Genomic DNA, 12,312 nt, shown 5'->3' on the forward strand with positions numbered 1-12,312 from the left:
TCTTTTGATCACCAACCACTTTTCTTATGGCGCCATTTTGATAGTACTTGAAACATTGGTGCAATGTAGAAGGAACAACACCATTTTCATGAAGCCATGGTCGACCCAGAAGCATATTATAGGACGTCTTGGCATCGATAACATGAAGCAACGCTGTCGAATCCATGTCCTGCATTAGCAATCGCAACCTTATAGTTCCAAGAGCTCTTTGCCCTTCATGATTGAAACCTTGGATCATCAATCGACTTTTTGACAGCTCATCTACTTGGATTCCCAATTGCTTCAAAGTCCTTAGTGGCAAAATATTGACCGCCGAGCCTCCATCGATGAGAATTCGATTGACCTTCTGCTCATGTGTATAACAACTCACGAACAATGGCCTGTTATGAGGTTCGAATCCAAGCTGCAAGTCTTCATTGGAGAATGTGATTGCCAATGCATCATTGTCTTCATCCATGTTGATCTCAGGTTCTTCATCTACTTGGTTGGATGTATCATACAGAGCTTCAATACCTTCTATGATGTCATTCAAGTCGGCGGAGACCATATTTATAGCAGCAACGTCTTCTTCAAGAGATATCTTTCCTTCTCGAGCTAAACGCATGACCCTGTCTTTGAAGATGAAGCAATCATGTATGGGGTGCCCAACCAGACGATGGTATTTGCAGTAACTTGGATCGTCTGTCCTCCCTGCTTCATTTGGTCGCTTCATTTCTGGTAACTCGATAAGCTTTTCCTTGAGCAGGTCATCAAAAATTCCTGAAACATCAGAGTCTAAGAATGGATATTGTTTTTGTTGCATTTCTTTCAAGGTAGGTCTTCTTTGCCCCAAGTCTCGGGAAGAGTTCTGATTGTCTTGTGAAGTGTTCTGGTTGCCTTCCTGACTAGCTTCTTTCTTTAGAAATTTCACAGAAGTTGCTTTTACTGCCATAGATTCCTTCTTTGGTGCTTTGTCATATGGTTTTCCTCCTTTCTTGAATTCTGGCTTGAATTTGCTAGACTCCTGGATTGGTGGTCCTTCGATCCCGCTTGCCATCATGCTCAACTCCATATCATGAGCTCTAGTGGCTAGTTCCTCGAATGTTCTTGGCTGGATTCCTCGCAGAATATATTGCAATCCCCAGTGCATTCCTTGGATACACATTTCGATAGCAGATGACTCAGACAACCGATCCTTATAATTGAGGCAAAGGTTTCTCCACCGGTTAATATAGTCAATAACTGGCTCTTCTTTAAATTGGCGCGAACTGGTGAGCTCAACCATGCTGACAATTCTTCTAGTACTGTAGAAACGGTTGAGGAATTCATATTCCAATTGCTCCCAACTGTCAATCGAGTTTGGCTCCAAGTCGGTGTACCAATCAAAGGCATTACCTTTCAATGAGCGAACAAACTGCTTAGCTAGGTGATCTCCATAAGTACCAGCGTTGTTGCATGTTTCAACGAAGTGAGCCACATGTTGTCTTGGATTTCCTTTGCCGTCAAATTGTTGAAATTTTGGTGGTTGATAACCGAGAGGCATCCTCATGCTGTCAATTCGCCGAGTATATGGCTTGGAGTAAGTTAACGATGACTTGGAGCTTCCACCGGAGTTATTCTTCATTGTTGCTTCGATGAACTCTTTGAGTTGGTCAATGGGAATGAGGCCACCAGATGAGAAGAGAGTGTCTTTTCCTGAAGGCCCTTTTCCATCACTCTTTGATTTGTCCTTGGAGGCTTCGTCATCGTTATTCTCTCCATCTTCTTCGCTTTCTTCGTCTTCCTTATCGTTGTTGGCGTGGCTTGAATCTCCTTTTTCTCTCTTTTCTCCTTTGAGCTTTGCAATTTGGGCATCTTGCTCTTGGATGTGCTTGGTTAGAGATTCAACCATCTTTGTCAAGTTCAAGAGTTGTTCCTCCATGGTGGAAGTGTTTGTCATCATGACACTTGCATGGAGTTGATAATTTTCAGTGGGGAATGTGAAGCTTCTCTCAGAGTTGTTATCTTCTTCATGGATAGATGGAAGATGGAAGATCGGCTTGGACACTCCTTGCATCGATTTCGATTTGCTTCGCGTGATCATACCCACGCTTGCCGAAGAAGCTTTGGATGAAGCTGGAGCAGCTGCATTTGATTGAGTAGACATCGTTCAAGATTTTTGGTGAAGAGTAGAGATGAGAGGTAGAGAGGTCCCACCGGGCGTGCCAAAATTTGTAAACACAAATTTTGTATTTCAATTTGATAAAATACAAAATGCGTTACAAAGATAATTTGATAGATTTGAAGATAGATTTATGCGAGTTGCAATCTCTAGTTAATCCTCTGATTCTTCTCTTCCATTTGATTCTTGAACAAACTCGAAGGTTATTGAAATACTTGATTTGATGACGATAAATCCAAAGGGCTTCAAGCCATGATTTGAATTGTACGTCGAAGTTGATTTGATTTGGAGAAGAACATCCTTAGAATTTTGTAAGAACACTTTGAAGCTTTCGATCTTGGAGATTTGAAGATCTTGATCACTTGAAGATTTGAAGGTTTGATCACTTGAAGATACTTGAAGAATACTTGAAGCTTTGATAGAATTCTTGAAGACACTTGAAGAATACTTGAAGCTTTGAATAGAATTCTTAGAGATGCTTGAAGCTCTTCAATTCTTGCAAGACTTCACTTTGATACTTGATAGAATTCTTTGAACTCCTCAATCTTCCACTTCAACTTGCGATACTAGAGAGGATTCTTTATGCTCTTCGATCTTCCACTCCTTCAAGTCGTGATAATGAGCACCCCAACACCTCTATTTATAGATTTTAGAGATGGGCTTTATGGGCTTTATGAGCTTTGGGCCTTCATGTATGGGCCTTAGGGCCTTAAGTGGCCAATAAGCCCATTAATTCATTTTATTAAATATTAATTATATATCTATTTAATTTAGGAATAAAATCCCATTTAATAAAATAGAAAATATAATTGAATATTTAATTCATGAATTTACACGTGGCATGATTTAATTCGACGACAATTTAATTGTCTACAGCCCCCAATTGCAGAATCACCCCTAATGAATCGAACTTCGCCTCGCCGTAGGCGGTGATCGTGACCCCAATCGAGATCGAGATCATGTTGGCCATGGTCTCTGATTTGAAGGCGTCCTTCTTCAACAGCACGCCGATAGTGTAGATGGCGACGGGCATCGTCGGCCTTTATCACCGAATTTCGCTGGATTTGAGAGAAAGAGGCGACTCCTTATCGAGAAAAGCTAGGCGACTCCTCATCGAGAAAAGCCAGGCGGCGGGTTCACCGGATATTGCGGCGGCGATTTCCGATGGAATGGGAGAATTAAGGCTCGTCCTTGACGCTAAGCGTGTGCAGTCGAGCGAGCTCCGAGGTTTAGGGCCCAAGAGAGAAAGAAAGGAGCGGCGCCCTCCGCCGGCCTCGTCGGAGCTTGAATCAGCGACAACGACGATCAAATTTTGAGCGAGAGAGATGAATTAATTAAAAAGTTAAAAGGTGCAGATTAGCCCCTGAACTCCGAAAAAACGGTGCAGATCGCCCCCTTGACTAACGGCCCATAACGGTGTTAAGTTAGAGGGGTTGATCTGCACCGTTTTTTTGAGTTCGGGGGCCAATTTGCACACACAGTTAGTAAGGGGACTGAAACTCTCTAAGGGCCTCCACTTTAGGGGCCTATCTGCACCTTAACCCTACTTTTTATTATAACAATGATTACTTTTAATAAGCATAAATAATTACATTATTATTTGATCAAATAATTATTATCGTACGAAAAAGTAATTATTGATATGTATAATATTTTATATTGAATGAAGGTAAATATTTATATTAACATAAGTATACATTTGTGCGACCAAATATATATCTTATGCTTATTAAAAGTAAATACTCCTATTAGGGTTTAGTGTTCATATTTAGGGTTTAGCTTACAAGGTTTAGGGTTTAGTTTACAGAATTTAGGGTTTAGAAAATATAATACTTTATATTAAATGAAGGTAAATACTTATATTTATATAAGTATATATTTGTGCGAACAAATGTATATGTCATGCTTATTAAAAGTAACAATTATTATAAACAAATGTAATAATTTAGGATTCAGTATTTCGGGTCTGGGCGCGGGCCGGGCCGGGGCGGACCCGTTGCACTGGAGTGCGACCGTCGCACCAGAGACCGACCCGAGATAAAAAGAATTGGTGTGATGAATTTTTTTCATATTTTCTTATTTTTTACTTTCTTATGATAAATTAGCAACGAAAAAGGACACAATTTTAATTTAAAATCAAATATTTTTTTTTGAATCGAGTTTGAGGATAAGTGTAAACACAAATTTTTGTATTTCAATTTAAGAAAATACAAAAGCGCGTTACAAAGATAATTTGATAGAATTTGATAGAGTTTTGCGGGTTGCAATCTCTAGGTGATCCTCTGATTCTTCTCTTCCTTTTGATTCTCGAACATTCTTGAAGGTTCTTGGAACATTTGATTTGGTGACAATAAATCCAAAGGGCTTCAAGCCATGATTTTGAATTGCACGTCGAAGTTGATTTGATTTGGAGAAGAACGTCCTTAGAATTTTGTAAGAACGCCTTGAAGCTTTTGATCTTGAAGATTTGAAGATCTTGATCACTTGAAGATTTGAAGGTTTGATCACTTGAAGATTTGAAGATCTTGATCACTTAAAGATTTGAAGGCTCTTGATTACTTGAAGCTTTGAAGATATTGATCACTTGAAGATTTGAAGGTTTGAAGATCTTGATCACTTGAAGCTTTGAAGGTCTTGAATTCTTGAACTCTTGAAGCTTTGAAGATCTTGAATTCTTGAACTTTTGAAGCTTTGATGGAATTCTTGATCACTTGAAGATTTGAAGAATGCTTGTATCCTCCACTTCTTCCACTTGTGACACTTGAGAGAATTCTTGTGCTCTTCAACCTTGCACTTCTCCAAGATGTCCTTTATGAGCTCTCAACACCCCTATTTATAGATGTAGGAGGTGGGCCTCATGGGCTTTATAGGCTTTGGGCCTCCATGCATGGGCCTTAGAGCTTTAGGTGTCCATGAGCCTATTAATTCATTTATATTAAATATTAATTATATATCTATTTAATTTAGGAATAAAATCTCTTTTAATAAAATAGAAAATATAATTGAATATTTAATTCATGAATTTACTCGTGGCATGATTTAATTCGACGACAAATTTAATTGTCTACAATAAGTACTAGGATTCATTCCTGACAATGGCCACGACTCCTTGGTTTTCTCCGTAGAGAAATTAAAAATCAGAGCACTTTCTATAATGGAAGTATATTGTCATTACAGGATACTAATTGGAGCTTCTGAAATCACTCGAGAACTGAACTTAAGAAAATATACACTATACATTCACTAATGATCATCACATGAGGAGATAACACCCTTTTATTCGCTATCACGTTTCAGTTTCTACATTATGTTATGTTTAATCAAAGACAATTCTAGTACAAAATAAAGGATCAGTCTGGCATGCTAAATTTCTGACTGCACAATTTTGTTACATTTCCTACTGTATTTTCAAATAATCATCACATGTCCGTGAAACTAAAAATTATCAAATTGTGTGCGTGTGTTGGCTAAGCGGTAAGGAGTTGATTCTTAAGGTCAAAGGTCTTGAGTTCGTGTCCCCTGTGGCGCAACCTTTAAATTTCTTTATTTAATATTGTTGGAAATTTTTAATTAATTTCTATACATGTAAAATCTTAACATTTTCATGAATTATCGTAAATGAAATTTGGTAGATTTTTGCAATAAGAGATATGGCAAAATAGAGGATTGGGGTTGTCAGATTGGTATGCCCCACTCGGTTGCTACATTTTCGTCATGCAAAAAGTGTAGGCATCAAATGTTGCTATCAAGTATAAGTGCGTAGCTTTACGGAAAATAGTCACTAAACAATTCGTTATTCATTTAGATTTGTTTATTTATCGTCCGAGTTTTGACGCTATGTCATCATCTCATGTAACTAATTCAAAAAATTATAAACATAAACACGCATATTCAAATTGGTGTTAAGTGAAGTGGACGAGCTTCCACGAAACATAGTTTTTTGAATTTTTTTCCACTTCACCGTGTTAACCAGGAAGACATGCATGCGCCTGCATTCCCATTCAGATTCCAATTCCAAATGCAGATTTTAAGGCTATAAATACATTCTCCCTTTTGAATTGATTCATAAATCACACAACACTTGTCTTTGCCAAACACATTTCAGCAATGGCCTTGACACCTTCTTGGAAACTTCTTGTTGCAGCAATCGTGCTGCTACAACTCTGCGCTTCTCTAGCTGCAGCAAGAACAGCACCTGATGCATCGATGATCGAGAGGCATGAGAAATGGATGGTGGAGAACGGCCGTGTATACAAAGATGATGCTGAGAAGGCCATGAGATTCAAAATTTTCAAGGAGAATGTCGACTATATCGAATCGTTTAACGAAGCTGCTGCTCGGCCTTACAAGCTCGCTGTCAACAAATTTGCTGATCTCACCAACCAAGAATTTCAGGCGTCTAGAAATGGATACAGGATGGGATCCCTTCCTAAGTTGTCGTCTAAGATTTCGTCGTTTAGGTATGAAAATGTGAGTGCAGCTCCGGCTAGCATCGACTGGAGGAAGAAGGGCGCTGTTACTGCTGTTAAGGATCAAGGCCAATGTGGTAATCTTACTTACATAATTAATCACTATTTTAGAGTAGATTAAATTGAAGAGAAATTAATTAATTGTGAATTTGATTATGTATTAAACGAAAATGCATGCAGGATGTTGCTGGGCATTTTCAGCAGTTGCAGCGACGGAAGGAATCAATCAGCTAACAACAGGGAAACTTGTTTCTTTATCTGAACAACAACTTGTGGATTGTGACACAACTCAAGATCAGGGCTGCAATGGTGGCCTTATGGATGATGCCTTTCAGTATATTATTAGCAACAAAGGCCTCACAACTGAATCCAACTACCCCTACCAAGGAGTGGATGGCACCTGCAACTCCAAGAAGGAATCATCTGATGCAGCCAAGATCACAGGCTACGAGGATGTCCCAGCCAACAGCGAATCAGCACTGCTTAAAGCAGTGGTGAATCAACCAGTATCAGTAGCCATTGATGCAAGTGGATCAGACTTCCAGTTCTACTCGAGTGGCGTATTCACTGGAGAGTGTGGGACCGAACTAGACCATGGCGTGACTGCAGTTGGGTATGGGGCTGCCAGTGATGGAACCAAGTATTGGCTGGTGAAGAACTCGTGGGGAGCGAGCTGGGGAGATGAGGGATATATCATGATGCAGAGGGATGTTGGAGCTGCAGAAGGTCTCTGTGGCATCGCCATGGCAGCTTCTTATCCTACTGCTTGAAACTAAGGATGAAGCTAGACATGCAAGCTCCTTTATATCAAAGTGGTATGTGTATATATTACTGTATATATTGACATATGTAAATCAGTTCATCCGTTCCAAGAATTGCTTGTAAAGAAAGGATTTTTATCCAAGAATTTAGCATATCAAACTGATGTTTGTTGCATGCCTCATTTATTTTGTAGCTAGGATTTACTGTTTGATTATAATCTCCTCAGAAGTCATAATACGTGAGGTATAAGAGAAGATGATAATAATAATACTCCCTCCGTCCCGATTCAATAGGCCACAAGCCTTGAACACAAATATTAAGAAACGAATAATTTATAATAAAATATGAGAGAAAAAGTAACTTTTGTTGAGGATATATGTGTTCAAAAAGTAGGAGAGAGAAATAAAGAAAAGATAATTAGAGCATTGGTAACGCCCTACTCGATTCACCCTACTTGAGTAAGGGTGAGATCGAGTAGGGCGATGCAGCGTCGTCTTACTCGAGGCTTACTCGATTGATCGAGTAGCACTCGATCTCGTTTGAGTTAGGCGCATGTTTACACGCGCTGGAATTAAAAAAAAATCAAAGTTTAAAACTAACGGCTAGTAGCCGATTTTGCAATTACTTTTTCTTTTTTTTTTTTGTTGCCAACGGCTATTTTAGCCGTTTGATTTATACATATATATAGGGGGCCGCTCCAATGAGACCCCCTAATTTTAGTGAGATTTAGGGCACAATCTGGTGCGTTTATTTTATCAATCCTATGGCTGATATTGTATCTGGAGGGTGATTTTTTTTCGCAGGGTTCGAATCCTGGAGGGAGCAGAATATTTTAAATTTTGTTATTCATCAGTATATATGTCTTATTCATTTCGAATTTTTTAAATTTTATTTTTCATCAGTATATACATCTTGTTCATTAGATATACGTTTTGTTCATTAGTATTATATGTCTTATTCATTGTACTCATGTTACACGAAAAATAGGGGGTCTCACTGGAGCGCGTCCCTATATATATATATATATATATATATATATATATATATATATATTTCCTATCTATAAATACCCCTAAACTCTTTCTTCATTCACACAACAACAATTCTTCTCTTTCACTCTTCCAATATTTCCTTTTTTTTTTTTCAAAAAATGGCGAAACCCCAGCATGATTCTACGTCTGATTCATCCGACGGTGTAGCTCACGCGATCATGGAGGAGATAGAGTTGCAGAAATAATTGCTTGCTCAAATCTACACCCAACCGACGACGGAGCCGAGACGTGTTAAACGTCCCCGGTCTTACGTCCACCGTGATCGTGAGGATGCCTATCTATGTCTTATGCAAGACTACTTCAACGACAATCCGACGTACGAACCTACATTTTTTCGACGTCATTTTCGAATGTAGAAGGAGTTGTTCTTGCGCATCGTCGAGGCTGTTCAAGGTGAAGATACTTACTTCCAGATGACCACTGATGCAATAGGTCGGGACTCTCTCTCCTCTTTGAAGAAATGCACAGCGGCTATCCGCCAATTAGCCACCGGCGTCAGTGTGGATACTTTTGACGAGTATCTCAAAGTCGCGACTTGACCGGGCGTGTATGCCTCAAGAAATTCTGCAAGGCTGTCATTCGGACTTTCGGAGCCCATTATTTGCGCCGTCCAAAGCCGGAGAACATCACACGTCTTACTCAGATTCACGAGGCGCGACATGGATTTCCCGGGATGCTAGGGAGTCTTGATTGTATGCATTGGGGGTGGAAGAATTACCCAAAGGCGTGGCACGGCGCATATACACGTGGTGATCAAGGGGAACCAACCTTGATCTTGGAGGCCGTTGCATCCCACGATCTGTGGATTTGGCATGCCTTCTTCGGTGTCGCTGGTTCGAACAACGACATCAACGTTCTCAACCAATCGTCTCTCTTCGCCGACGTGTTGGATGGAACGGCGGCGCCCGTGCTCTTTCAGGCGAACCATAGCTATTACCAGATGGGCTACTACTTGTGCGATGGCATATATCCAGAGTGGCGTTGCTTCGTCAAGAGTTCATCGATGGCGACCAATTCGAAGGAGGCGAGGTTCAAGAAGATGCAAGAATCGGCACGGAAGGATGTCGAACGTACCTTTGGAGTCCTTCAAGCTCGGTGGGGAATCATTCAAAGTCTGGCGCGCAATTGGTACGTGGAGCACCTTAAGGACATCATGTTGTATTGCATCATTCTCCACAACATGATTGTGGAGCACGAAGGTGAAGGAGCAACCAATTGGAGAGATGACGACGCAGGACACAGGGCGTCTATCAGTGATTCGACGGAGAGTGCTCGAGCAACCCCGATTTTCTTCATGGAATATGTGCAAAGAGATACTATTCTCCGAGATAGGCAGATGCACGCCGCGCTCCAACGTGATTTGATCGAGCATGTTTGGGCACGTTTTCGGACCTCTAGAGCAGGAATAGTTATTTTTAGGATTTGTTTTTATTTTATTAATTTTTATGTAATTTTTAGGATTTCAAAATTAATGCAATTTAAATTTGAAGTAAATTGTGTGATTTAAATTTATGCAATTAAACTTAAATGAAAAATAGAAAAATCAAAACTAAAAAAATCAAGTAGGCTATCAAGTAACCCCAATGTGACCTCCTTACTCAATGTGGTCCCCTCTTATCAAGTAAGCTATCAAGTAGACTATCAAGTAAGCACCAATGTGGATGCTCTTATGTACTCCCTCCGTCCCGCTAAAGTTGGCAACATTCGTTTCGGCACGGAGATTAAGAAATTGAGTGTTATATGTTTTAATAGAGTGTGGCCTACAATTGTTGACCAAATTAGTGAGTAATTGTTGACTTAATTAAAGTAATTTTGGCATTTTTAGAAAGTGGCCTACAATTGTTGACCAAATTAGTGAGTAATTGTTGACTTAATTAAAGTAAACTTTTGCCATTTTTAGAAAGTGGCCAACTTTAGTGGGACACCCAAAATAGAAATGTTGCCAACTTTAATGGGACGGATGGAGTATGAAATATAGGGATATAACATACAATCTATATATTGTATATGTCCAAGACACTATTTATATTAGTATAGATGAAATATTATTATAATATTTAAATATATTTTTTATTAATACAAGATAATATATATATTTATATCTTATTTCAATGGATTTTGGTGAAATACATGTCTATAGATATTTGTAGATATAACTAGGAATTTTGTTAATATGTGAAGTCCTAGGTATTGCTTGATTTCAGCTTAGCATTTTGGACAAACAGTATTAAACTAAAGTTTTGTCTTTACTGCAACAAAATATTTAAATATATTTTTTCGCAATTACTTATATGTAGAAGGAATAGACAAAACAAAAATCAACAGCGGCATTCTCTTTTTCGCAGTTAGTTGCAAAAATTATTGAGTATAATATCACGTAGAGGTGCGTCGACGAAAAGACCAACAGAAGGTAATTTGCCGGGCTTTCCAGGCATGCATGATTATGAACGTCCACTTCTTCCGAATTCTAATGCAACTTTAAGCTTTAATTTCTACACCTATATATATATATAATTTCCCTTATGTATTGAAGCATCAACCTTTTCAAAACATACCTAACATAATTCAACAAGCAACCACATATATATGGCATCGATAACTACTTGGAAGCTGCTTCTGGCTGCAATTGCAGTGCTAGGCTTCTGGGCTTCTCTAGCCGCAGCAAGAACAGCACCTGACGCAGCCATGATCGAGAGGCATCAGAAATGGATGGTGGAAAATGGCCGTGTATACAAAGATGATGCTGAGAAGGCCATGAGATTCAACATTTTCAAGGAGAATGTCGAGTATATCGAGTCGTTTAATGAAGCTGCTGCTCAGCCTTACAAGCTCGCTGTCAACAAATTTGCTGATTTGAGGAATGATGAATTTCAGGCGTCTAGAAATGGATACAGGATGGGATCTTACCCTAAGCCGTCTAAGGTTTCGTCGTTTAGGTATGAAAATGTGAGTGCAGCTCCAGCCAGCATTGATTGGAGAAAGAAGGGAGCTGTTACTGCTGTCAAGGATCAAGGCCAATGTGGTAAATTTATACATAAACATTATTAATTAGTTTACATTTTTGTTATCGAAATGAGTTTAATTATATAAAACCAAAATACAGGATGCTGTTGGGCGTTTTCAGCTGTTGCAGCCACGGAAGGAATCAACCACATCAAAACAGGCAAACTTGTTTCTTTATCTGAACAACAACTTGTGGATTGTGACACCACTCAAGATCAGGGCTGCAATGGTGGCCTTATGGATGATGCCTTTCAGTATATTATTAGCAACAAAGGCCTCACAACTGAATCCAACTACCCCTACCAAGGAGTGGATGGCACCTGCAACTCCAAGAAGGAATCATCCGATGCAGCCAAGATCACAGGGTACGAGGATGTCCCAGCCAACAGCGAATCAGCACTGCTTAAAGCAGTGGTGTGAGTCAACCAGTATCAGTAGCCATTGATGCAAGTGGATCAGACTTCCAGTTCTACTCGAGTGGCGTATTCACTGGAGAGTGTGGGACTGAACTAGACCATGGCGTGACTGCAGTTGGGTATGGGGCTACCAGTGATGGAACCAAGTATTGGCTGGTGAAGAACTCGTGGGGAACAAGCTGGGGAGATGAGGGATATATCATGATGCAGAGGGATATTGGAGCTGCAGAAGGGATATGTGGCATCGCCATGGAAGCTTCTTATCCAACTGCTTGAAACATAGGATGAAGCTAGACATGCAAGTTCCTTTATATTAAAGTGGTATGTGTATATATTACTGTATACATTGACATATGTAAATCAGTTCATCCGTTCCAAGAATTGCTTGTAAAGAAAGGATTTTCATCCAAGAATTTAGCATATCAAACTTATGTTTGTTGCATGCCTCATTTATTTTGTAGCTAGGATTT

The 12,312-nt window shown here is 39.5% G+C and overlaps 1 protein-coding gene and 1 pseudogene across 1 annotated transcript; both read left to right on the plus strand.

The window, feature by feature from the left end:
- The first annotated feature begins 6,189 nt into the window (after positions 1 to 6,189).
- LOC131013510 (senescence-specific cysteine protease SAG39-like) lies at positions 6,190 to 7,386 on the plus strand. Its single transcript, XM_057941619.1, has 2 exons — positions 6,190 to 6,686; positions 6,790 to 7,386. Exons 1-2 carry the CDS (start codon positions 6,248 to 6,250, stop codon positions 7,377 to 7,379), a joined length of 1,029 nt encoding a protein of 342 aa, XP_057797602.1. The 5' UTR covers positions 6,190 to 6,247; the 3' UTR covers positions 7,380 to 7,386.
- Positions 7,387 to 10,955: 3,569 nt separating this feature from the next.
- Positions 10,956 to 12,269, plus strand: LOC131013512 (senescence-specific cysteine protease SAG39-like; annotated as a pseudogene).
- Positions 12,270 to 12,312: the final 43 nt, after the last annotated feature.

The sequence above is a fragment of the Salvia miltiorrhiza genome, chromosome 2, assembly GCF_028751815.1.
Source record: "Salvia miltiorrhiza cultivar Shanhuang (shh) chromosome 2, IMPLAD_Smil_shh, whole genome shotgun sequence".
Taxonomy (NCBI): domain Eukaryota; kingdom Viridiplantae; phylum Streptophyta; class Magnoliopsida; order Lamiales; family Lamiaceae; genus Salvia; species Salvia miltiorrhiza.